Raw genomic sequence first — 26,759 nt, 5'->3', positions numbered from 1 at the left:
CATCAGCATTTGCCAAATAGGCATTACCTCACTTTCATAGTATCTATAGACTATAGGCAGAAACACTAGTTGGACATATGGTGGAAAAGGGTGCTTTATGTACTACATCCATTGATAGCACCTAGGAAGGCACTTCTTCTAGAGCTCTTGCCAATAGAAACCACTTTGGGTAGCCTATGTGGTAGTTTGCTTCACTACATTAATATTTTTCCGGGTGAATCTCCTATGTCACCAATACCACTCTAGCCATCCTAACTACGTGGGTTCGTAGCATCTTGACTACAATGTTTATACTGCGAGCCCTACTATGTGCAACTACAACCATACATAGAGATATCCTCTACACAATGTGACCTATTACAAAGACCAGAGGAAGTATAGTTTGTCGACTTGAACAACCGTCCCTTCCCCTCTATAGTTCATGGTTTCCCCCTCATTATGTTTTGCTGTGTTGCCTTTGTGTTCTCTCACCTTTTATCGGCTCTCAATGTATATATGTTGTTGTTGATACATCTTCCACATGTCAATTCACTAATCCCTAGATCTCATTATAAGATTTCAATCCTCCTCTTCAAAGCGCATACCTTGATGTATATCTGTCTCACAACTTTGTGTGTCATAGTGAAGTGTGCAAGATAAAATGCCACAATCCATTAGTTTCTATATTGTGTATGTGGTTTTATTTTCCGTCAAAAATTCTTTTTTGTACCCACCTTACCCCCAAATTTACACAAATATGAACATTTTTGCAGTTATTTCATACATTTTATTTGAGCACATCACATTCTTAGAAATTTCTTTGATTTTAAATTTCCATCCGTGTGTTCTCTCTAAAGTTTTTTCTAAAATTAGTAGTGCTAGCTTGTTCTGGATTTAGGCCTCCTTTTGTCAATCAGTCCAAGCTGTGGTTTTTTCAAATGTGGGTCTTCTGACAATACTTGGGCTCATTACTTTTGTTAGATTAGGATTGGATGGAGTAGATTGCTAACCAATTTCAATCCCAAATTACTTTTGAATAGAGACCCTTTCTATGGGACATCCACTACTTTGTCGGATGTGCTATTTAAATTAAATATTATTTATACTCCCCATGTCAGGCTTTAAGAGGAATCCATTTCAAAGGTTTTAGGTTAGTATTGGACTATAGAGATGATCGTAGGCATACTAGTCAACCATTTTACCTCCTTAGCCCCTAGCAGTCATTCACTTGCGGTATGGATCATATAGCTAGCACTTGCTATTAAAGCTAATTGGGTAAATACAATCATAAAAAACCTAGCTTTAATCTGCCTCCTACTTGCCATTGACTTTGTTCCTGTGTGAGGGCGAATGTTGTTTCATTTCCATAAACATAGTGCGTCCTATGATGACTTTTGGGAAAAGTTAAACACATATTCCTTGTATATCCTCACATGCACGCACTAATATGAGCTTATATTTTATTAGTATTCCATTCTATTTTTGATAGACAACTCCAAAAACCACGAAAAGATGTTCCCCGGAAAATTGTTGAGATCAATTTCCTTCAATCGCATGGTTGCATAAAGGGAAAGTTGGCATAAATTTGAGGGGGTCTTTCACATTCGCTCCAACATTCCATACTTATGATGATGTTTTTATGTCCGATGCAAGATTTACTACACCAAGTTGAATTTTCCCTCAGATTTTGTGTTGGCTTCATCAATTTCTCTAGTACAATTGCTTGGCAATGCTATGGCCTTTTTGGTTTCGAATGATAGGGGTATATAGATGATATCACTTATTAATGAGTTCAAGGATATAATGCTTTATGTAGTAATGGAAACTTTCCATATTATAGCACCTATAAGAAAAATGAAACGTTATACATTGGTTGTGTGGTAATAAGGTTGTTTAAATCACTATACTTGGTAGGAAGTTTAGTTTGCAACTATTACAACACTTCCATATTAATTCATATACAAGTAACCTAATATTTTCGTTATCGCCAATAAAACAATCAACCAATAGATCATGAGGCACATATCACTAAAGGCGTGTAGAATACTTGTCTATCTAGGTTTACCTATATGAAGGCATACATCACCACGAACCACAAATCTATGTTGGAATCATAGGGGAGAAAGTTGCATTAATGAAACTATGGTGGCTCCAATTATAAATTGCATCATGGGACCTTCATGACAATAACAAAAAGAGAGAGAGAGAGATAAAACGACCCCCAATTGATCTAGCGATCCACTACTTGTAATATATCCCCATCACCTCTGCTTCTCCTCACCTTTATATCCGGCCACGACACCCTACTCTATACCTAGCATGTATGTCTTAGTCTCTCACTCTTCAATTCTAGGCATTACCTATCACCCATGTGCTCTCAATTCTCCTTAGTGTTCCTCTAAAGCATGCCACTCTCTTGCCTTACATATAGCCGTTTGTTTGCAAATGGAACCTCATCAATTCTGAAAATCTCATTAGCTCATGCTCCTCCGAAAAAACCCATCGATCAAGTTCTTGTCGCTGGTTGTGGCCTCTTCGGTATGTGTTCGCCATTCCCACATCTAGAGGGAAGGGGTGCGCATGTTGCAGTGATATGTAGTTGTGGTTTTCCCAATCTTGCATGATGATGGAGGCAGCTTGAGTGACATGCATCACCAGTGATTGAACATATAAAAACCACATTTTCCCATCTCTTCTATTTCTTCTCCCACTCTCATCTACCACGTGGTTAGAAGAGCAACATCCTAGTGTACAATTGTCCTAGTGGATCATTTTTTCCTCAAATTTTGCTTTGGTAAGAACAAAAAAAATGTTGCAAGCAAATTAATCTTTTGATGGCATTGTACAATGTCAAAATTGAACTATATTTCTCTCCTCTAGTGGTTCAATTTGGTGACACGGTATCACTGACTAACCCATAACATGATCATTCAAGTATAGACCTACGAGTGTCCGCCCACTTCAACATATAATTAAGATCAATTAAAAAAATGAAGAAGCGGAGGAGGCACATATCTTCTAGATGTTAAGAACATTGGTTGAGTGGCAGGTACTATATTGTTCTAATCGTAGTTTAATTCTAGTATTGGTGCATTTCCTTAGCACAATTTTCGATGTGCTGCTACATTCTTGATCTTGTGTTATTATTTTATAAAGGTCCAAGGACCTTACTATAAATTTATAATTTGTACACATCTCTTCATCAAAGGTCTAATTTAGAATTTTCTTGGGTCAATCTACAATTCAGTCCTAGTACTTCCAAATAAAAAGTTAGTCTCTTTTTCTTTGGCTTTAAGTGAAGTTGTTTTGGTATTTTGGAGCTTTTCAAACCCAAGGGAGAAAGATGCACAGTGACGTGTCCAAGTCTGGTTTAGTTTGTCTCTATTTTAGTACAGTCATGATCTATTTATCTAAACATTACGTGTAAAAATGCATACATTTTCACTTGATATGCACCAAATTCAGTTAGCTATGGGTACCTTACATCGCCTAACACGGAAGGTTCGTTCACACCTCTGCTCCAGGCTGCCCTTTTCTTTGGCTTGGATAGATGCACTACATGGTTTTTGCTCAACGTGACAGGCTAGCAGATCATGCATGTAGGAGTATAGGGCCATGGCGTCCCCCCCCCCCAAGCAATTAAACCAGGTTCTGTTCACACAGAAACTGCCGTGTGCTACTGGCGTTTCAACATTAGGTTGCTCCACATCAAGTGTGTCTAGCCCATGCCAGTTTCCTATATATCTAAGGAGTCAGAAGAGATATATAATAAGGCACATGTGATGTGGTGATCTGGGTTGTTTTTTCTTTTGGTTCACGGCAGCGAGTGTGAGTGCAGACGTACATGGGTGTGATGATGAACATACCTTGTGAATAGTGGCAAAGTTAGCTTTTTCATGTTTGTTTGTTTAGACTTTATGCTACTTTTTCTTTCAGTGAATCATTGCTTGTTAGCTTCATCAGTTTTGTTAGTAATGTCTTTTTAGTTACCTTTTCTGTGTTTTGTTGGAGTGTTCATATGCTATATATATATAGAACCTGATGAAGCTAACAAGACATTACAACAAATATAATGATGTAGCTTAAGGGATTCACTTTGTCTGACAAAAGAGGCAGTTTAGAGTGAGATTCACATGGAATGAGGTGTCTAATGCATATCTCTGAGACGTGTAGGGGTTTTAGCAGGTGAGTCCGTTCATCCACATCTCTTCCATGCGAATATACATACCCTACCCCGCTTCTATGCCATTATTTTCTATACTAATGTAAAAGGTACGGTACTTTTTTTTGCCAAATGATCAGATTGAAGAGCGTAGAAATAATCAAATAATCTGACTTAACAAAATTTCTGTCTAGGGAGTTTTGAATTAGTAGGCAATTATGCCCGTGCGTTGCTACAAATAAAGTTGGTATAAGTATCGGATGTGTATTGATGTCCATTCCTTAATTTGTAGGGATCTATGTGATCGAGTCGTGGACCGGGGGGGGGGGTCCGACTCCCATACGGGATGGACTAAGAGTCATCAACCTTATTCGCTTTAGAAATATGTATAGATTACCTATTTGAATGATGTAAAAGAGAATAATTTACTATATGTAAGGTTCCCCAATGGGCATGATGGACATACCATGTGAATTGTAGCAAAGTTAGCTTTTTCTGTGTGGCTGTTTCGTCCTTATGCTCCTTTAGTGCCTTGAATCACTGAATTTTAGCTTCAGTTTTTGTTTCTAGTGTCCTTTTAACTAGAAGAATAGAGGTTGTTTTAACTTTTAAGGTAGGATCCACTCCCCCCCCCCCCCCCAAAAAAAACACTTACTTATCCTGCCCCAAAATATAGCTACTTCTTCCATTCAAATTTATATCATAATATAGTTACTTTTAAGTTTCCCAGTGGGTTGTTTCTATGCCAGTCTGAAATGCCTCTCTTTCCATGCAAATTAATTATGGTATGCAGATCCGCATGCAAGCTAAATAGGAAAGCAGCTTTCAGAAAAAGCTAAATAGTGATTATTCTCTTAATTTGTGCATGCTAACTAATGAAGGGTAATATAGACTTTTACTATCCATCATTAATCTGTCAACAAGGATTCATGCAAATTACAAAAGTACACCCAAGCATCTATAATGCAAAAGTACGTACATCAGATTATTTGCTGTGTTCACTCCTCACAGCTGGTTCCCTCCAAAGCGCCGTCGACGCCGCGATGCAGAGCCTGCAAAGGTGACGATGGATAGATCGATATATACACACTTGTCCCTGCTGTGGGCGCTTTACTTCACAAAAAGAGACCCCGTTCGGCTGCCTCCAGCCACCAGCCAGGCAGCAGTATTTTTCTCTCACACCACTCCAGCAGCAGCCTCCAGCACCAGCACAGCGAACAGGGCCAGAAAAAAAACTGCTGTGGGCGCGATGGGGATGACGTGTCTAGCGAAAATGGCCTCTCACGCCATATTTCAATATAATATTTTGGTGATTGATGTAGACAACACAACACTTGGACTAATATATGTGTTAAGATGATCATTCTCAGGTTTTTAGGTTCAAGTGATGACAAAGAGAAGATAGGCGTAGCTAGGCCCGAAGGGCCGCCCCTACGGTGGTTCAAAGTCCAAAGGACGAAGAATTGAAGAGACCGTGAAGAAAACCAAGTCAAAGAAATCAAGACAGAGATACTTTAGTATCACCGATTAAACCGACGCTGAGAAAATCATATACGTCGGTGCATTGATTTGGAGCAAACCAGAAAGTTTTAGTATCACCGGTTTAACTGACGTTAGGGAGGTTGGATACGTCGGTGCAATGGACCCAGAAGCTGAGGCAAAGTCTATACACCGGATGAACCGACGATAGAGTCTTGGTGAACGTCGGTGCAGTTGTCCAGAGAGTTTGTTTTTTAGAGTTCACAGGACAACTACACTTACCGGTTAAACCGACGCAGCATCGGTTGATTGCCTGTACACGTAACGGCTAGTTTCTGAGGCAGGCAGTTTAGTATCACCGGTTGAACCGATGATGGCTTTTGGAGGTGCGTCGGATTAACCGGCGTTAAGTGTTTTTCTGGCAGCTTTTCTCCAACTGCTATATTTGCTTGGGCTGCCTATATATACCCCCAAGGCCGGGTCATTTGAGGTTGCTGGAGACTAAGAAAGCATACTACACTTGAAGAACCTCTCCAACCACCATAGAGCTTCATTGTACATCATATAGGCTTAAGCACACTTGTGAGAGTGCCTAGTGCTTGTAATAGGGATTAGTTCTTGCGAGAGCTCTCTTGAGAGAAGTCTTGTTGCGGCAAGCATCTTGTGTACTCGTCGTGTGACCCTCCGACTTGGTGTGGAGCGGCAACGACACTTTGTGCGGGGAAGGAGACCCCTCTTGGTGAGAAGCTCCAATAGTGAAGACGGTGCTGTTGGTGACGCTTCGAGAGAGACGGTGGCGGTGGACTTGTCTTGGTGACTTGGGGTCACTTAGTCTTTGCTTGCCGGGAGCCTTGGTGGCGAACACAAGACGGTGATCAAGCGAAGAGACTCGGCATCACACTTGTTCGTGTTGGACAAGTGGCCGTGGACGTAGGGAGGGACTTGGTGTCCTAACCGAACCACGTTAAATCGTGTGTCTTGGTGTCTTCACGGGAGTTTGCATATTCTCTTCCTTACCTTTTTACTTACCGTATTACGTTTCCGCATTTACTCTATCTTGCTACCTTTACTTTTCTAGTTAGTTTGATTAGGATTGGCTATAGGTTGCAAGTCTTTTAGGGGTAAGTAGAGAGTAGCATAGATAAACCGTAGTCATAACTAGCATGTGTAGGACGTGTTAGGTTTATCTCATGCAAATAGATTGAGCCCTAGGATAGAAAGCGATTAGTGACCCTATTCACCCCTCCGCCTCTAGTGTCGGACACCCCGGTGATCCTTACAACGTGGCGCTGACGTGGTGGGATGGTGTCATCGAGGTGGCCCCGGGTTCTGATGCGCGTGCCAGGGGACAACCGGGCAGCTGGTGCTGTGCTGACGTGGTGGAACGGGACCGTATTTTTGTCTCACACTAAATCAGCACCAGCTACCGGCCAGCCAATAGTAATTTTCTCTCACAACAAACCAGTACCAGTCTCCAGCAGTAGCCAGAAGTTCTAGCGGTGGGCAGGGCAGTGTGGCTGACTGGCCGTGTTGTTCTTTTTCTCTCCGTTTCTTCTTCCAAGGAGGATAAACCTTCGTCTTATTTTCCAAGAATAGGACATCGACTCTTGTATCGGCTGCCCGCCGGGTTTTGAAATATCTTTGTTTTTCCATGAATGCACATGGCTCGTTGTATCGCAATGGGCACAACAAACTAAGAAAACTTTCAGAATAAACAGATCCGAGTTTCTTTAGTGTTTACATAAAATAGCCATGCTTATTGTTATTAGAAAAAAGTTGGAGATTTTTGCCTTTTTCATTTTTTTGTATATAAAAAGGATCAGTCCAATAAGATAATTTTGTAATAGTATAGAACCTTTTGTATAAGGGTGGTATGCAAAGTAGCCATAGCCAATAGGCAGATCGAATCATCTACATGTGGGTTTGACTCAACGGAGAAAACTCCCGTTTAGTTCCCAAAATTTTTGCTACAGTACCCGTCACATCGAATTTTTGGACACATGCATGGAGCAATAAATGTAGCTGAAAAAATAACTAATTACACAGTTTAATTGATTAGCACGAGATGAATTTTTAAGCCTAATTAGTCCATGATTGGACATTATTTGTCATACAGTAACTTTTCACCAACTAAACAAAAAATTTTGTTACATAAACGGAGAATCCTCTGACGTGAAAGAAACAAAACACAATATGTTACATGAATAAAATTTTGTTCATATATAGCATTGTCTGGCACAAGTAGCTCTTAGCTCCAAGTTGAACATAAAGTTCATAAACTGAAATTGAGTGGTATAAATAGCTATTTTTACTAAGTTTAAACCAGAAGGATTCTTATAAACGATCTCAATAAGGCTCTAGCTCAAGCTTTGTGAAATCTTAGGGTGCGTTTGGTTGAAGAGCGAGGTAGAATGGAACGGTTCCATTCTAGATTGGAGGAATGGAGTGGCTCTATCTTTATGTTTGGTTGGAGGGATGGGATAGCTCCATTTTTGTGTTTGGTTGGAAGGATGAGCATCAACTGACGTTTTGTTCCGTTAGCTCCCGTTTTGTGGGGCCCACATGTCATACACCGGCTTCTTCCTCCCCTACCTGCTCTCCTCCCTGTTCCTTGAGCGCACCTGCCTGCCGCCGCCGCAAGCTCCATACCCCACCGCGCCGCTGCCCGCCGTCGGCGCGGGCTCTCCGCGCTCGCCATGCGGCGCCGCCGCCCGCTGCTTCTGCCGCCCGTTGCTGCTGCCGCGGGCTCTGCACGTTGCCCTGCGACGCCGGTGCTCCACCTCCACGCCGAGATCCGCTCGGGCCCGAGCTCCGCCCCGGCTGGAGCACGGCCTCCGCGTCATGCTCCAGGCCGGCTGGAGCTCCGCCTCCGCCTCCGAGCTTGGCCGCCGGCGGAGCTCCGCCTCCACGCCGAGCGCCGCCCTTGTCCCGGGCTCGGCCGCTGCTGGAGTGCCGAGCCCCACCCGCTCCGGCTTTGCGAGGGGCGGCCGCGTAGCGGGGGAGGGGCCGCCACCGGAGTGCCGCCTGCCAGCCTCCGCTCCGAGCTCCGCCCGCTCTGGCTTCACGAGCAGCGGCTGGGCGAGGGGCGGCCCGTGTAGCGGAAGGGGCCGCCGCCGGAGTGCCATCTGCCCGCCTCCGTGCCCAGCTCCGCCCGCTCCGGGCGAGCGGCGGCCTGGCGAGGGGCAGCCCGTGCAGCGGGTGAGGGGCTGCGTGGCCACGAGAGCGGGCAGCGCAGATCGGCGAGGGCGATGGAGGTGGCAGCGTGGATAGCCGCGTCGATGGGAGCAGGGGGGCGTCGAGAGGGAACGCGAGACGGAAGAGATGGCGTTGGAATGGAGCGAGTGCGTTCGGTCATTTTGGCCGAGCGAGACCATCTCGAATATTAAGGGAATATTCGCTAGTTGGGTTCGCTCCATTCCCACGTTCGCGAACCAAACAAAGAACGGAGCCGCTCCATCCTCATCGGCTCTCAAACCAAACACACCCTTAATGCTAGGAATACCTAATTTCAAGAACTCTTTGAGTTGGAACTGTATGTCACATTACACCTAGCAAGCGGTGTAACACGCGTTATCCATCCATCCATCCCTAAAAGGACTGATTAAACATCGCTACGGCCACCCAGAAAACTGCCCCCGCTGAGGAGCTGCGACCTTCTGCACTCGGAAATTTGTACCCAAAAATTCGTCTTCATAGAGATCTACGGCTCACAGCAGTCCCTACCAGTCCTCACTATGATCCGACGGCCAGCCCATCCACACTTCAACGCGTTGAAGCCTGCCCCGCGTTGAAGCCTCCACCGCCTGGGCTGCCTACCGTGCGCCCGTGCTGGTAGCACGCAGGCTCAGGCTCAGGCGTTCATCGCCTTGCCATCCGAAGAAGAACAAAAGAATTGAAGAAGTGAAGATTGAAGAAGCCAAGAACGGTATGGAACTTCAAAACTTGTCGGGTACCATGATTAGGGACACCCTAATCGGGGTACTAGGATTACTCTGAAAAATGCAAACACATGTTAACGCAACTGGGCCCACGAAGGCTCACGGCCTCCTCCCAATCTGAAAGAAAGAAAAAGACTCAAAGAAGCCCAGTATATGGCCCATTCGCACCCCACTCGGGCCCGTAGGACGATCTCCGCCTCGCTCGAGGGTAGCGAATCTACCCTCGAGCGGGGAACTCATCTCCGCCTCGCTCGAGGGCAGCGAACCTCCCTCGAGCGGGCAAATTATCTCTGCCTCACTCGAGGGCAGCGAACCTCCCTCGAGCAGGTAACTCATCTCCGCCTCGCTCGAGGCCACCCCTTGGCATAAGGGACAAACAGCCTTGTCGCTCAACCGCCCGCCGTACGGAGGCATTGAATGCCAACCACTCCTCTACAGCGCTCAGGACAGACGGCATCAGGCCGGCATTCCCTACAGTGGCTGTGACCGGAATCCCATCCGCCAACTCCGGTCACTGCTCCACCATTTCGGACGCTGTGGCAGCACTGTGAGACCTGCGATGCGGGACGAGACGCGCTCGGCACTGCTCCCGTTACTATTCTGCCAACTCCGGCCGTCCAGACTCCACCTCAGCACACGCATGGCCCCGGACCCGCCTCCTGCTTGGGAAGGGGTCCGGCGATGCCACGTGCCCCTCAGGAGGGACACTCAGCACACGCAGCCGGAGTCCCGGACCTGCCCCTCGAGGGGTCCGGGACCTCCACGCAACCCTCGGACCTCCTTTGTGCATACCAGTACTTCGTCCAGGGGGACCGGGACCGCAGCGTGCCCCGCCACCATCGGTGCACACAAGATCCTGACCTGCAGGGCCCACAAAACGCCATCACGCCACGTCTGGAGGACAGTACACCCTACAGCGACGACCACGCCGCCTGCTGGGGCTGGCAGGACGCAGGCGCGATCTCCGCAAGACCAAGGACGATATCCAGGACGACTGCCACGCCCGACGCCATGCCCCACAGTGTACTTCCTACAGTATTCGACCACTGCACCCCCGCGATTCGGGGGAAGACGACGACTTCCATGCCCCCCTGCTTATGTACCCCGCCCTCCTTGTGACTATAAAAGGAGGAGGCGGGCTTCCTTTAAGGGGGATGTTCTGGACTTTAGCTGCCATCGCCATCTAGGTCGGTCGGCTCCCTAGGCATTAGACCACACTCAGAGCACACGTACTCGCTCAAAAGCTCCGACATCGCTATTCGCCACGCTCAATCCCTCTTCTAGCAGGGACTTGGGAGCTTCCCTCCCTCTCTCGCATCGCTTGTATCCCCTACAACAAGCACTCCGGGTGCAAGACAATACAGTGCCCTCGCACAACCCTTTGCTGGACGTACGGCCCCGTGGCCGGAACCAGGATAAACCCGTGCGTTACTGTGTTGTCTCTTGCATCAACATCTGGGACGAGGAAATACGCGGCATTTACTAGTTGGGATCCGGACCCCGGGTCGGGGCAACGACAAAACTTCTGACCCCAATTCCAGGAATTTTGCAATGAATTTAATTAATTCAGGAATTAAATCTCCAATATTTGTCAATATTTGGTAATGATATGCTATGTTGAGAAAGAGATATTCAGATGCATCACTAATGATAAATTCATAGCACGGGCACCTCTCTGTTTTATCGCTTCTGTGCTCGTAATTCCTAAAAAAAGAGCTGTCTTTTCCCCTAGGGCTTTGGAGATTGCCAAGATGAAAAGTATATTTATCATTCTTTGTGTTAAGGCCTGTCTAATGGCTCAGCTAGGAGCTGCCAATGTCGTGCTAATGGGGAATAATCTGACCTTGTCTTTTGACGACATCGAGGTAAGCTTTGGTAATCCCAGTCATATGTTTGTTTGTTTTATGGGTCAGGTGATAATTCGGAAACGCGGGTCAGTTGCAGTTCCAAATATGAAATATTTGTCAATGTTTGCCTTACAGTGTTGTATATAGGGAACTTTAGCTAATGTTTAGTTCTGCAGAAGCTTTTTATGTTAAGATTGTTCTTCTAGCGGTGATTGGGTTCATATGCTCATTCAATTTCTGTAAAAACAAAGACTGAACAAAACTGGTTTACAAGTTCAGAGTTCAGATGCGGTTCAGTTTTAGTCCCTATTTCAGTTTCTTCGTCTTCAGTTAGATTAGTTTGTTCCTTCGTGATGTCACGGTGATGGAATTTCAGTTTCTGCGGTAGGACTGAGGGTTTGATACTTAATTTTACCTGCGGCAATCGTTCCATTGTTTTTCTTGTCTGCAAAATTGTCTTTTATGGTTCGCCCCGCAACAGTTGCATATCCTCAGCTACCATTAGCAGTTTACACAGTTAGAACACCCATGGTGGTGTTCTACGCTGATCTTTCTAATATCCTGCATTTGAGGAGTGCCTAAACGTTGGTTTATTAGTATCCTGAAACCGTTTAGATTCGGCCCGATTACTCTGTAGCTATTTTTTAATGTTTTATGCATGCTTTATGGATAAGTGAGATGCCGACTTTTTTTTTTTTGGATTTGGTCAGGTTAGGGAAATTCTCAGCCACATTAACAAAAGGGTGAAGCACAGGCCTGAGATTCCACTGCTGATGCTGGATTTACAGAATCTGCTTCCTTAGCAATTGAATGGAACTTTTGCATATATATTGAGATGGCGTTTGAACGCCTGCCAACTGAGGTATTCTCTTTTCCTTTGTTAAACTCTAATTTTCTCTAGAGCTGCTTCACCATTTCTGCAAAAGTTAGCTGTATCACCTGATTTCTTGACCAATATATCAAATGGTGCAGCTCGGCATCAAGGGATCATCTTGAGACTTGTGACAAAAGGTCAGTCATGTCCCTACTGGAGTGATCGCATTCTAACAAGCTGTGAAGTATTTTATCTGCCATTTTGCACTGATGTGTGTACATTCTATAACACTTGAACGTTTTTCCCTTCTAAATTTGCTTCTATTGTCGGCCAGGCTATCCATAAGGTGGATGGCAATATTGCTTCAAAATATCAAGCAATAAGTAATAACTGAATCTAATGATGGTTTAGTATTTCCTGACTTTTGCTTCCATACATTATTGTATCAAACACCACCTCAGTGGTATGTATTCCTTGCTAAATTAAGTAAAATGTATAGAACAAATTTTGAGACTTGGACATTTGAATGCTGTCAAATTCTACAGTATTGGATGTCCATCAGGAATTTCAGTTGCACAATCAGATCGTGTTACTGGAAAACTACCACTAAAAGACGACATACTTGCATCAAGAAAGAAAATACAGAAAATATGTACTCATGTCTGCACTGGACAAGCGCGCACACACATTTTAGTTGTTGAGTGTACTGCCTGCATAATGCACCTGGCCTTCTCATGGTTGAATTTTTTGTTCAACCTCTTCAGCTAGGAATCTTGAATGTCATTCAAGCAATGAACTTTGCACCTGAGATTGTCTACCCTCTTTATTAATCTGCTGCTTCAGATAGGTATTCCATTTCAGAATTTTATCTAAAATATACTGGAATTTTTATGTGGATTGGCAATGATGCTAACCACTGTTTCAACGTAGTCAAAGAATCAGTTTCTAAGAAAGGAGAGGAGTTGTTAAAGCGCAAAGCATCAACTGTGAATTTAGAAGATCCCAACCTCAGCAAGAAATTGTTCACGGTGTTTAGTGGTATGCATTTTCTATTTTTAGGATCTAGATCGATGTAGTTTGAATTTCAACCCCTTCGGTTTTGCTCTCTCAATTTGTGTATAAATATTTTGTTTCAAGCCTTGCTCTCTGATAGTCTTCTCTGTTGAGGCAGGTACTGTGGGTGCAGAAAATATAGCAATAATTTGAGCTTCATGATAGTGCTCTCTGTTTTTCTTCTTTTTTCAGCTTGATTTATGCTATTTTGTATGGCCTGGTTTCATGATGCACATGAAAACTCGAGTTTTGGATGGGGGTTGGTGTCCTTCACTAAAGATGAATAAAGTAACTACAGGATCGACCTTGCTCCGCCATAAATATATGTGGAAACAAGAAATGACCTTGCTCCACCGTAATTAATATATCTCAAACATAATTTTGGTGTATGTCAACTGAATTTACGTGATTCTTTCCACCATAATTTCTACTTTTCTATCTATTTTACTCCTCACCGCTCTATGGATTTTACCCTATGGATGTATTTGTGTTATCAACATAATACTATTTTCTTTGTGTGAAATTTGTGTAATCAACATAATGCTATTTTCTTTGTGTGAAACATATATTTTTCAGTTTAAACTATGAATCACGTGTTGTTTGGTATATGTTTAATTTACTCATGGCGTTACTCGTGGCGTTAGCACAGGCACCTACTTAGCCTCTCTAAACCACCAATCCGATTTATGCTACGTCCACCCCGCTACATTGCCCCCGCTGAGATACGAAAGCAAACTGCACCAAAATTATGTACCCCGCGAATCCCCCGCACCCAGAAAACAACGGCTCTGATTATATCTGGCCAAAACGGACGATCCAGATGAAAAGAAGGCTTCAACGCGCGGGGATGGCTTCAACGCCCGCTCGAGCCCCCAGTCCCCCCGACCAAAAAATTGAAATCGCGCCAATCGTTTCCAAACATAACAATCCAAGCGCCGCCGACGATCCTCGTCGCCCCTGCCGCGCCGTCAGCTGGAGGCAGCTCCGCCGCGCCCCGACCACACCGCCGTCAGGACTGGGGAAAGAGGCGACACATCCGGCGTGGCGCGCGTCCTACGCGCCCACGCATCGGGCGACCAGGGCAGACGGCCTGGCGCGCGCCCTACGCGCCCCCGGTGTCGCCGTTCAGGGGTGGGGGCAGGCCCACGTCGTCGCCGTCCAGGGCGGCCGCCCTGCCGCTCAGCATCCGCGGTGCGCGTCCGCCGTCCAGGGGTGGGCGAACCGGCTCCGCGTCCGCGTACGTGCGGCCCGACGGCGCCGCCGTCAGGGGTGGGGAAGGGGCTCCGCGGCCAGCGTGCAGCCCAGCCGGCGTGCGGCACTGCAGGCGTGCGACGTGCGGCGCGGGCGGCGTTGACGTTGACCGTTGACGTTGTTGCTCAAACGTACCATTTTGTTTTATTTAGTGTATATCATTATTATACATAAATATTATATGTGTTATTTTTTTTACCCGTAGCGTTAGCATGGGCCAATTTACTAGTGTTCGTTAGTGTTCCTTTCCCCTCAAGTTGAAGGGCCGTGCCTAGTGCTTTTTTACATGTTGAATTGAACACACGTGCTGCAAGAATCTTAGGGATGCAGTGGTTGAACCTAAAAAAAGTACCATCCACTTTCACATAAAGCTAAGAAAAAATATCGCGGAGAAGTTTCCCTAGCATAACGAAAAGGCAGAGCACTTACTGACTTTCCTTCTTAAAAAATACCTGCAATGGAGGAACCAAATTTGAAGAATCTATTTCTCACTTTATTTATCCCATACTAAACCATAGATGAAATTTGGTCAAATAAATAATGACTAGCCTTATACCAATACAACATCGTGTAATGTAACTTCCACGAATTTTTGTTACCTTGCCTATCAATTTCTCTATTTACATCTTTGCCACTTTTTACACGAAATTCGTCGTAAAGGAATTCATCTCAAATTCTTAATCAAGCCGATCGAAAACAACTAGATTTACAGGGTTTGTTTCATCTACAGCCTACTCCTCTGCCGTGGTTCATTGTTGTTCCTGCCATTAATAACGGAATCGTTTTTCTTCCCAGCCTTCTTTGCTCTACCAGCCCTTTCAAGACCCCCATCTGACAGCGTGTATGCCGGTCTATACCCGCCCGATCCATCACGCAGAAGCTCGTTTGGAACAGTGTTATGTATGCTGCCAATAGAAGTGTACCTGGAACCAGATCAACTGTCGTCAGATACTCAGATGCACGATAGCCTAAGTAAATTTGCATGGAAGGGCAGGGGTAATTGCACCGAAATGACACGTTGTTGCTTTTGCAAAAAGTTCAGTAGCACACGGCCAATACATCATACAGTGGGAGCCAGTGCAGTTCTAATTCTGATACTAGGTTGCATGCGCTTTGGTCTACAGGGCAGTATAACAGCTACCAAAAAGGTGTAGACTCTGAAGAAGTCTCTGAACATGCATGGAAAAGACTAACAAGCATACCCTTCATCATAGAGACTGCAGTATTTGACCTTGCAGGTTAATAGGAAAGACCAAACATCGCTGTCAGAGCAAAGCATTCGAATTAGCATCCAGGGGGAGAGCAACGCGAGTAGGATTATTCAGGGATCAGGAGGCAAACCTGTAGGACCAGTCCAAGATAGGGTTCACCCTCATGAAAGGAGGCCAGTCAGGTGAGCTTGGGGAGAACTGCTGTTGACCAACCTAGAGCAAATTGAAATTGGATTATCAATCTCTTGTATAAATTAAACTAGAAGAAGTAGAGCAGCTGCAAAAAGAATCGATCATTAGAGAGAGCCGCCGCACCGCATCCGGATCGCCGTTTCTGGTGCCAAGGAAGATTGCTTTGGTGGGCTTCTCCTTAATCAGGGCTTCAATCCCAGATTTATAATCTGTCCTAATTGTTTCCAGTGGCAAGCCGTATCTGCAAAACATGGATTAGAATATACATTCAACTTGCCGAGAACAGAGATAACAGAATGGCACGTAGAACTGTACTGTAACTGATCAGATCTGTGAGTTCTTACGTCGACGCGGTCTCGTACGTGAACGAGTCGATTTCAGGAAAGGTGTTAGGGTCCTCGAAGTAGATTGTCCGCATCGGGCAGTTTTGAACGGCATGATGGACAGTTATGCCCACATGGCCTGAACTTGTTGCCTTGTGCAGATAGTAGCCAGCCCGAAGCAGATGCAACATCACCTATTATTGATTTAGCACGCATTGCCATCAAGGTCGACGGTTAGTAACTGTCATTGAACATAATTTAGAAACAAGTGGTGAGCAGATGAGGGACAGTAGGAAAGTACGGTTGAATCTTTCCCGCCGTTGAAGCTGAAAGCAAGTTCCTCGAACCTGAAAAGTGAAATTTCTGAGAATCGGACAAACTGATACAAACTGCACTCACCCAGCCAACATAAACAATGGAACAATTAAAGCAAAAAGAAAAAGAAAGAAGAAAAGTAGACCGTAGAAACAACTACCAATAGTCTTTGCGTTTTCAAAACGTGTATCCACTCACTCTTTCTCTGCCATGAGCCATAGATGTGTATGATATGGTCATATGGACAAAGAACAAGAGCAGAGAATGTACTAATAGTCAAGCATGTTTAGTGCTAATTTCACTATACATCTCGTTTTTTAGTTGGACCAACACAAAAAAAATTAGGTATTGTGCATGTACTAGCTTGCATCGATTACAAAAATTATGAAGCACTGGATGCTGTACGGAGCCATGCATTCTGGACGGCACAAAGGACGTGCGGTTGTGCGCCAAGCGCGAGGCCAATGCACCAGATCGACCCAGTCCTGGTCTCCTGGACAAAGGCCTTGGCTATGCAGGGGCAGCAGAGAAGAAAGGCGAGAATGCGACCGCACGTACGAGTACAGCGCCAAGGCGCGGTGGATGGTATAGACGGCGGCGTCGAACTTGGCGCGCAGCCGGGCATCGCCGCTGTCGCACACCGCCCGCTCGATCTCCATCGTCGCTGCGCTGCGCCGCTGCAGGTCCGAAGCCGGTTGGATCCGCGCGGCTTAGCCGATCGTTCGTTCTCGCAACTTGATCGAGAACAAGAAGAGAAGCATCTACGTCTTTCTAGTTTCTAAACAAAGAGAGAGGGCAGCTAGCTTGGGTGACAACGATTGGATCACCAGAGGTCAACTGGGTCCCTGCCGGCGCTGCGGTTGAGGAGAAACCGTTTGGTTCGCGTGCGTGCGTGACCGACCGGGACGCGGACGCCCGCGCGGACCGGGACTCGGACCGGACCTAGTACAGACTCGGGCCGTCGGGCGTCATTATGGGCTGGGTGATCATGGGCCGATGATCGATTTGGCAGAACGGCCAACATAAGCCCAGAAGCCCAACTTAGGGTTTGCTCTCCCTCCTCGTTTGCTCTCTGTGTCCCGCCGCCGCCGCCTCATCACCGGTGACCACGCACAGAGTAGGGCAGCCAGGGGGCAGGCAACTCTGAAAGGACCTTAAGATGCCTAGAGGGGGCGTGAATAGGCAATCTGCAACTCAAAAACACTTAAAAACCTGTCAGACGCAGACTCAGCCCGGACTCTCTGGGTATAAGCCCGGATACTCCGGGTTTTGTGGTCCGGAGTATCCGGAGCTATAACCATAGTCTCCAGGTATGAACAAACTGAAAAGAAACTGCAGGAATCTATGTATGAAAAGTAGATCGAGCTAAAGCACAAGTACCAGGGGTTCCTTAAGGTTGATATCCAACAAACAAAACTCACTAGAAACTCGTTAGTGAGTAGATTGAGCTCAAACCCTAGAAAAGAAGTCTCACAAGCAAATAGCAATGAAATCAAGTAAATTAACACGAAAGAGACAAGGATTTGTTTCCCGAAGTTCACACCGAAGGTGCTACGTCTCCGTTGAGGAAGGATTCGAGAGACGGTGCTCAAGAACCCCTATGCTCCTCTCCCAAGGGCGAGATCACCTCTCAAGCCCAAGGTTACTTACTATGGATTATTTGACGAGGAATAGAGCTTACAAACTTTTTGTGCCGCTCACAATCGAGATCGAGCTGTCACAAGCACGCCTAGCCGTCTAGGAACCTAAGACTCCAAGAGTAACAAACTTGAATCCACGGGCTAGACCAAAACCAAGTGCTCAAGAGGTAGGAATGAGGCTCACCAGCACAAATCCTTACTCTTGCTTGCTTCTCACTCAAATCCCTCAAAGGAATCACTCAAGAATGATGAGAGGGGAGTGAGAGAGCTCTCTTTTGGCTTTAGGAGGAGTTCAGCTCGATAGAATGGCAAGAGAGAGTGAACTGAAGGAGGGGAGGGAGTATTTATACCCCTTGACCCAAAAATAGCCGTTGGGCGAACAGTTACCCGTAGACTCTTGGGTATATGCCCGGAGACTCCGGGCAACCCTAATTTTTCAGCCCGTGAACAGCACCCGGACACTCCGGGCAAAGGGGTCCGGAGTATCCGGCTCTATACCCGGAGTATCCGGGTTAGGCAGGATGAAAGCTCATGTTTTGCTCTTTTGAGTGTATTTTGTGGCTCACAAGTGTTTGTCTAGATTCTCTTGAGCACAAGATTTAAATCGAAATCCTTGAATCAAGTCCCTCTTGATAGTACGGCGTCCCTATACTCAAATTTCACATATAAAATCTAATATCATGAGTACACTTAAACACCGTCTTTTCATTTCCTTTTTGGGGGGGGGGGCCATACATCATCATTTGATTCACCTATACATATTCATCACCTGCACACATGCTCAATTACATAATTAAATATATATGTGTTTTGTCATTATTCACCAAAACCCACTTAGGGGCCTAGATCACTTTCAATCTCTCCCTTTTTGGTGATTGATGACAACCCACATGTAACTCATTTGATTAACATAAAACAATAAACATCTAGCATATAAGAGCTCCCCCTTAATATATGCCATGAACTTTGAATTTCAATTTTGACTTGACATGTCAACAATTGGCATATATCAAGAGAACCACAAAAACTCTTATATGTTTAACAGTGGGGTGAACATGTGCGTGCAAAAACATGAGTGATGCATATGACATGTTATCCACTCAATAAAAAGTGTGTCTGCCAGCGAGACCCGGAGACTCCGGGTAGGAGCCCGGAGACTCCGGTCAGGGAATCCGGCCTGTATCCCGGAGTATCCGGCCCTTCTGAATCAGAACACAGAAAAACAGTCACCAAGTCAAAGAAAGAATTCTCACACTAGTACAAATTCCTTAGAACAGTGACAAATACGACAGCTAAGTATAAAGTAGCACACATTACAAATGTTCTCACACCATATAGTCCTTATAAAGATCAAAGGAGTTCGAAATGAAATGGAAACAAGTTCGATACAAGTCGATACATGCCCAAATGAGTACATAAATGACACCTTCACTCCCCCTTTGTCATCAAGTGCCAAAAAGGGAATGAAAAGGAGCATGAAGTCCATCTACTCATCATCTTCATCTTGGGCGACGTCCTCGGAGGTGTCCTCATCTTCAGCTGAGTCGGGGTGCTCGCGGTAGTCGAGGGGCGCGTCTTCCTCGGTCTCCTCTTCCTCATCAAAGATCTCTTGGCCACTTGGAGGAGCATGGCAAGAGGAAGTAGAAGCACGGCGACGAGGAGAATGGGCTTGGCGACGAGCACGAGGAAGTGGAGCATGAGCAGCAGCAACAGCAGCCTCATCGGCGGCATCCCACTCAGCAAATGGAACATCGAAGACCGGGAGCTCGCGGTGCGAATCCAAAGGAAGCCCCTTGTGACCCCGAATCTCATTGATCGACCTTGCGTTCTCATGAACATCTTGTGCAATGTTCCTGCAGATCTCAAACAAGCTGCGGAGGGCCCTCTTCACAAATGAGTCATGATGACGGTGACGGGACGATGAAAAGGCACCCAAGGAGGTTGGAACAGGATCAAATCTTGGGTTTCTTGTTGCACCGGCATGAGATGGAGGAAGAGGTGGTGCATCACCAGAGCGGGCACGCAGGTGAAGAGGTTCATGCTTGATTGTCTTTGGAAATGTGACCTTTGTCACCCTATCAATCATGTACATGATGTATGGTGCAACAGGAAGTGACTTCTTGGCCTCAATCATAGTCCTTCTTAGCTCATTCCAAATGAAGTCCATGATGCAAAAAGGTTTTCCACTAGGCAAAGCATGGGTGTGACACCCTAGGTGTTTGCACAGTAGAACTATATTTATTTTATGCATCATGTGCTTAAATTGTGTGAGCAAGGGTCTTATTTTAAAAAATATAAGGTTAATTGTGTAAATATGATTTGATGCAAGGTTCTTTCTATAATTTAATTTGAATAGGGTGTGCAAATGTTGCTTTTGTGGAGGGTTTATTTGCAAAATTCAGTGCAATCATTACATGGTAGAAAATTTTACATTTCAGTCTAAATTTATGGTGAATTTGCTTTGGAAAAGACAAAAGTCCATTAAATTCAAAATCCTTCCTATGTTTTCAAAATAACTCTTTAACCTTTGGTCAAATCAATTTTTGTACAACACCAAAGTTGCAGATCTTGAAACGTTGAACAACTTTCATGTCGGGCACTTTTTCATTTGAGCCCTAGTTTAGGAGTTATTTTTGTTTTACAGTAGGATCCCTGAATTTTTTCAGAAATTGCAAAAAGGTCCAACAGTCTTCTTCCACCTCTCTCCCTCTCTGCTTCACCTGCCGTCGGAGCAGAGCGGCGCCGCTGCCGCCGTGGAGGGCCGCAGGCCACCTCCTGCTGCTCCACCGTCACACGCGGCACCCCTGCGACCTCCTGGCCCCACTCCCCTTCGCGCTGGACCTCTCCTCCCCTTGCCACGCCACCCAGTCGAGCTCCGCAGTCGCCACCTCGCCGCCGCCGTGGCGAGCTCGGGAGATAGCCCCAGCTCCCCATCTCTCACACGCATTGGCACCAGCAGAACCCCCGCATCTCAATCCTCTCACTCATTCGCCAGTTCCCCACCCCGAACCCCCAGAACACCGTCGCCGTCCACCCGCACGCCGGCGAGCTCGAGCTCACCGTCGCCCTGCCATTCCTAACCTCTGCCGCCCACGTAGACCCCGCCATCAGCTCCGCCTCGCCCTTGCGCAGATCCCCGACCGCTCCTTGTCGCCTATTGACCATCGGAGCACCCTCGCCGCCGATACCGTACTCCGAACCGCCGCTGCTCGCCGTCGACGACCCCCTTCCGGCCGCCTCCTCCTCGACCCAGACCCATCAGCAGGTAGCGCTTGGCGCCCTGAAGCTCCACAGCACCTCCACCCTCGCCGCCGATGACCAGAGCCATCGGAATCGGCCGGTCAACCTCCCCTCCCTGCTCTGACTCTGGCCAAGGGCCTCTCTGCAAGTATCTTTTTAGTTCTAGGGGCCTAGCTGCAAGAGTTCAGACCTTTTCCTTTTGTTTCTAGGCTGAAATTTGAAAATGTCTAGAAATTCATACAAAAATAAAAAAAATACAAATCCAAATGTTTTGGAATTCTTGTTACAAGGCCTACAAATTTTGTTCATACACATCTTCATTTTTGGTCTACATTTTAATCAAGAAAAAGAATAGATTAAAAAGGCTTTAATTGTTTTAGGAGTTGTACTTAGTAAATTCATGTGGTTTTTGGCTAGAATATGTCTTGCAGTGTTACTAGTATCTTGTAAAAATTTGAACCCTTTCTGACATGTTTACCTAGGTCAAAGTTTAAAGATTCCTAGATCTACTAGTTTTACTAATGTATTTGTGCTGGTAGAAATATTACAGTTCTAGTTGTGAAAATGTTTACATGCATGTATGCCACTAAAATCTTGCTGTTACACAATTTTGGGAAATTTTAGATCCGTTTAACTATATCGTTGATTTAATGCTTGTTAAGTATGCTTTATTTATGGTAAATAGTTTCATTACTTAGAAAAATCTGAGAAAATTTGTGAAACTCTATTTTGGTCATATATTCATGTACTTAAAATTTGAGATCCAGAAACACTATAGAACTTTCTGTGCTAATTAGATATACCATATGTGGTTTAATTTTGTCAAAATTATTACTTCTGTTTTATGCCTAGATAAATTCTGAAAAATTTATAGGACATTCATAAGCATATGAAGACTGTTCTGAGAAATTTTGAGCTTCATAAGTGTTATAGTTTGTTCTATAGAATTTAATTTTTTTCTAGGTGTTGTCAGAATAAATGTTTTATTCTGAATAATTGGCTGCATAATTTAGGATAAAATTCACAGGATAGATTTCTCTCTGTACCTCCTATTTGCAGTAATTGTTCTGAATTTAAATACTGCATGTGTGCTGAGTTATTTAATTCTTAGCAAACCACGATTTACATGCTATATGAGTTAACTAAAATTTACTTTGTGAGGTTAATCATGTTGTTTGGTGTAGTAAGACTTGTTAAGTAACTACTCTATAAACAATTGCCCATATGCTAAGTATGATTGCTATTTGTTAGACTACAACTTTACCGTGAAATGTATGTGTTTGTAATATCGTTTCTTACATCACATATAGATACGAATGTTTTATCGGACGGGACATACGAGCTGATCCCGGATTCCGAAGAAGGTGATCAAGAAGCCCAGCTGAACGCCACTATACTGACTGAAGACCCGGACCAAAGTCCGGAAGAGCCCAAGGCTGTTTTAGCTAATGACTACCGTGAAGGCAAGCCCCGGACATAAACCCAGTATTTCAAATTTATGCACTTTTTATACTACTTACTTGTGCATTTACAGTTCTTAGGATTTGAATTGAAACCCTAGATGCATGATCCTAGGAACATATGTACTGAACACTAGACTTGAGTTCGAGTAACTGCTATGCTTATAGGACTGGTAAAAGTCGAGTGATTGCCTGTCACTCGCGAGCTTAATAGGAGTTGCTTGTTTACTTTCTGCAATCACTATAAGCACATCAGACGGGGTCATGTTCGATATCATGACCTTGGGTGAGACCCCGTCTGTGTTGATGAATTCTGCTAAGGTCGCGGTGTGTGGTAGCGGTGGTTAAGTGTTTGAACGTACTAGCCACATGACGTAAATATGGTACGCGATAAGCCTAGTAGCTGATCGGACCGGTGAGTGGATATACCTTTCACTCTCTCTTAGAGATAGGTTTTATTTATGTTTATGTTGCGCAACACCACGGGTGCAGGGAGGAAGTTGGTGCCCTGTAGTCGGGGAGAGTGACCCTATCCACAGGCCGGAATGAAAGGTCAACGGTTGTTTGGGAATGACCCGACGGTGTTCCAAACGTGTGTGTTAGGTTTACCTTGCAAGGTTGGAAATCCGATTCGAATCGTCCGTCTCTCGCGGATATTGAGACTACTTGATCCCTTTGCCACACAGAGTAATAAGAGTAATATTATTATGATCAATCTTGATGTTTGACTAAAGTTCTACCATGGTTGATTAGAAGTAGTTGCTTACATAGAATGGTTAATCAACTAGAATGTTGAAAGCTAAAATGAGAAATTAAGGACCTACTCTTTATTGCTTTTCAACAAAAGGAAAACCAGAGCCTTACAGAACCCTGCATAGTCTAGCTAAATGGACTAAGTATATCCGTTGACGGTTAAGTCTTGCTGAGTATTAGTATACTCAGCCTTGCTGTTGAATCCTATTTCAGGTATGAGTTTTGAGGACCAGACCGCTAGTCTGACTTGGCCCTGCTCTTTACCCTCTGGCTGGTCTGTAGAGTGGGATCCGTCTCCGGCCGGCAATGACCACGATGAGTGATACCTTGCTTGGGCTAGCTTGGTATACTTTTGCGACGTGTTGTAGCCGTTGTGTTTTTTTTTCCAATGCTTAAACTCTGAACTTTAAACTTAGATTTTGTATAATATTTTACTGAGTTTGTACTCGTAATAATACTTTGAACTTGTTGTAATAACTGCTATGCCTGTGTTGTAAAATATATGGTTGTGATATCTCTGGATTCGCCTTCGTGCGGGGTATGCTTGTTTGATACGAGATCCGGTGGTTGTATCGGGACATTATCCGACAGACCAAGAATTGTTCCGTTTGAAGTGCGTTTGAGTCGGTGTTGCCTTTATGGTGATGGCCAGCGCACTTGAGCCGGGATAATTCAGGTGGTTCTGCCACAACAGGCTAGAAGGTTTACTGCATAGTATCTAAGTGCCGCGGAATCACCATCCTTTGCATCAATGGTGGCTCTAAAGAATTAATTCATTGCATAGTATACCGGTAGGAGATAGTTTGCCTTTCCTTCCTGAGTGCAAATAGGATTGAAGAACAAGGTAGGTACTTGATATGGCTTGAGTTGTTCCTCAACATGAATGGGATCTCTTTTCTCATCCTCAGTGCCAAGTCCAAGTATCCTAGAGAAGGTCATGTAATCTACTCCATATTTGACTCCCTCGGTGGTCCAATAGAAAGCAATATCCCTTTGATCATAGTACAAGGAAGAGTGAAATTGACCTAGGATCTCCTCATTCCAATCATAGCGAAAGCCTATGATATCATAAAGACCCATCTCCTTGCACTTATCCATAGCCTCATTAAAGAATGGATCCTTCATATCTTCATAATATTTCCAATCCACATACTTGCATGGGACAATGGGAGCATGAGACTTAGGCATCACCACTGAGGAATAGAAGTCTTCATGGAGTTTACACCAAAAACGCTTCTCAAGACCTTCACTCTTGTCATATTTGTAGACTTTCTCCTTGCGTACCTCCCTAAGTGCCACATCTTGCTTGTAGTAATTTCTTTCCATCTCAACCGTAAAGCCAGGAACAATTCCAGGTCGATGAAGCCTTGGAATGCTTGGATAGTTGCGCTGCTCAGAAGAGTATTCAACTTGCAAGCGAGGAGGGGTTCGAGGACAAATGTCATGAGCAATACCCTTGCTTGTTGGAGTCAGACGGGATGAAGGAGCCGCAGGTCGGCTTTGCATAATGTAAGGAGCTTTCCTTGGCTCCTTTCTTGAACTACTGCCTGCGGGTTCCTTGCCCGTGCGATGTCGTGGACGCAGCTCCCTTGTAGGGTATGGAGGGGGATCCTATCTTTGAGCGCGAGGATCATGACGCCGCTTTTGCCTTCTTTGTTCCGCATCCTCCAAAGACTCACCAGCATGTGGACTCACCATGCCTAGATAAGTAAGATCAAGACCAAACTGGATAGGATTGGGAGGAAGAAGATGTGCCTGTGGTGATCCAGTACGGAGACTCCGAGTATATCCACAGAAACTCCGGCCCAGAGGGTCCGGAGTATCCGGGTGTATATCCGGAGTATCCGGACTCGATCACCCGAAACCCTAGGTTACAAAAATCTAAGGATTTTGCCATGAGATTTGCGTGAAACTTGAGCCAAAGGTTCCTACACATGCTAGGAAGAGATGCCCTAAAGATCTTTCAAAGAAACCTACGGCATTGGGAGATCGGGCGATCCGAAGTTCAAAATACCTTTGAGACCGTTGTGAGCACGGGAACTTCAAATCCAAAGCCTCCCTGGAGTTTCCGGAGGGGAGGAGAGCCTTCCTTCAAGGATTGACGAGTTCTTGATGGTTGGAAGGTTGAAATCACCACTAGGGCGTGAGATGAAGTGAGAGGAAGAGAGGAGGTGGCGGTGGCGGTGAGAAAGACCTGAAGAACGGTTTACCCCCGACCCCCAGCGGTATATATATGAAAATTTAATTATCCGGTGTATCCGGCCTCTGGGCCGGAGAATTCGGACAGTCCGGAGACTCCGAGTCTCAGGCCGGAGACTCCGGCTCCCCGTCAAACTGAGCAGAAAATGGCTCAAAAGAACATGATCTAGATGGATTTGGTATAGATAGATTTTGAAGATCTAAAGGTGTGAGAGAAATTACTCGACTCAAGATCAGCCAACAATCAATCAAGGAGAACAATGATCTCAAGTGAGTAAAGTGAAGAACCAAACTTTTCATAAAACAAAAGTCACACATTTTTGAAAGGTTTCAAGATCTTTTCATTTTGAGAACCACTTAATCTATGATCACTCAAGTGTATGCAGTAATTCAAGCTAGGTTACGAGAATCCAAGATGTTTAGTTCACTTCTCAAAGCACAAAACCTTGACTCATCTAGAGGCTTAGTAAAGATATCGGCAAGTTTTCCGTCGGTGCTTACATGTTGTAAAGCAATATCTCCCTTAGTCTCATGATCCCTTAAGAAGTGATGACGGATATCTATGTGTTTTGTTCGGGAGTGTTGTACCGGGTTGTTTGCTAACTTGATTGCACTCTCATTGTCACAAAATAGAGGAATTGCATCAAAATGACAACCAAAGTCACTCAACGTTTGTCTCATCCACAAGAGTTGTGCACAACACGCACCGGTGGCGACATACTCGGCCTCCGCCGTGGACAAGGCAACCGAATTTTGCTTCTTAGAGCTCCAAGCTACTAAGGACCGGCCAAGGAATTGACAAGTCCCCATAGTACTCTTTCGATCCACTTTGCAACCGGCATAATCCGAATCGGAATAGCCAAGTAAGTCGAAAGATGAGCCCTTGGGATACCATAAACCAAG

General features: G+C 45.2%; 1 protein-coding gene and 1 long non-coding RNA gene across 2 annotated transcripts; one reads left to right on the top strand and one right to left on the bottom strand.

Moving 5' to 3' along the window:
- Nucleotides 1–11,780: 11,780 nt before the first annotated feature.
- Nucleotides 11,781–13,371, top strand: LOC120705109. Its single transcript, XR_005687784.1, has 4 exons — nucleotides 11,781–12,267; nucleotides 12,378–12,416; nucleotides 12,984–13,066; nucleotides 13,150–13,371. It is a non-coding gene; the product is annotated as an uncharacterized LOC120705109 (long non-coding RNA).
- Nucleotides 13,372–15,247: 1,876 nt separating this feature from the next.
- LOC120701996 (probable FAD synthase) lies at nucleotides 15,248–17,223 on the bottom strand. The gene is made up of 7 exons (XM_039985778.1): nucleotides 17,123–17,223; nucleotides 16,551–16,596; nucleotides 16,271–16,443; nucleotides 16,050–16,167; nucleotides 15,865–15,947; nucleotides 15,726–15,785; nucleotides 15,248–15,446 (listed from the first exon to the last, which is right to left on the bottom strand). The coding sequence occupies exons 1-7, from the start codon at nucleotides 17,221–17,223 to the stop codon at nucleotides 15,248–15,250; spliced, it is 780 nt and encodes a 259-aa protein (XP_039841712.1).
- Between the last annotated feature and the right edge of the window lie 9,536 nt (nucleotides 17,224–26,759).

The sequence above is a fragment of the Panicum virgatum genome, chromosome 4K, assembly GCF_016808335.1.
Source record: "Panicum virgatum strain AP13 chromosome 4K, P.virgatum_v5, whole genome shotgun sequence".
Taxonomy (NCBI): Eukaryota; Viridiplantae; Streptophyta; class Magnoliopsida; order Poales; family Poaceae; genus Panicum; species Panicum virgatum.
The sequence above is the reverse complement of the archived record's forward strand: the minus strand, read 5'-3'. Positions and strand labels throughout refer to the sequence as shown.

What these genes read in the sequence shown, in the direction of transcription:
- LOC120701996 (XM_039985778.1), bottom strand. Translation starts at nt 17,223, where the DNA reads ATGGAGATCGAGCGGGCGGTGTGCGACAGCGGCGATGCCCGGCTGCGC. An exon ending in ACGGCGGGAAAGATTCAACC is followed by an intron (nt 16,444 to 16,550) that starts GTACTTTCCTAC and finishes AATCAATAATAG; the next exon opens with GTGATGTTGCATCTGCTTCG. An exon ending in ACGTACGAGACCGCGTCGAC is followed by an intron (nt 16,168 to 16,270) that starts GTAAGAACTCAC and finishes CATGTTTTGCAG; the next exon opens with ATACGGCTTGCCACTGGAAA.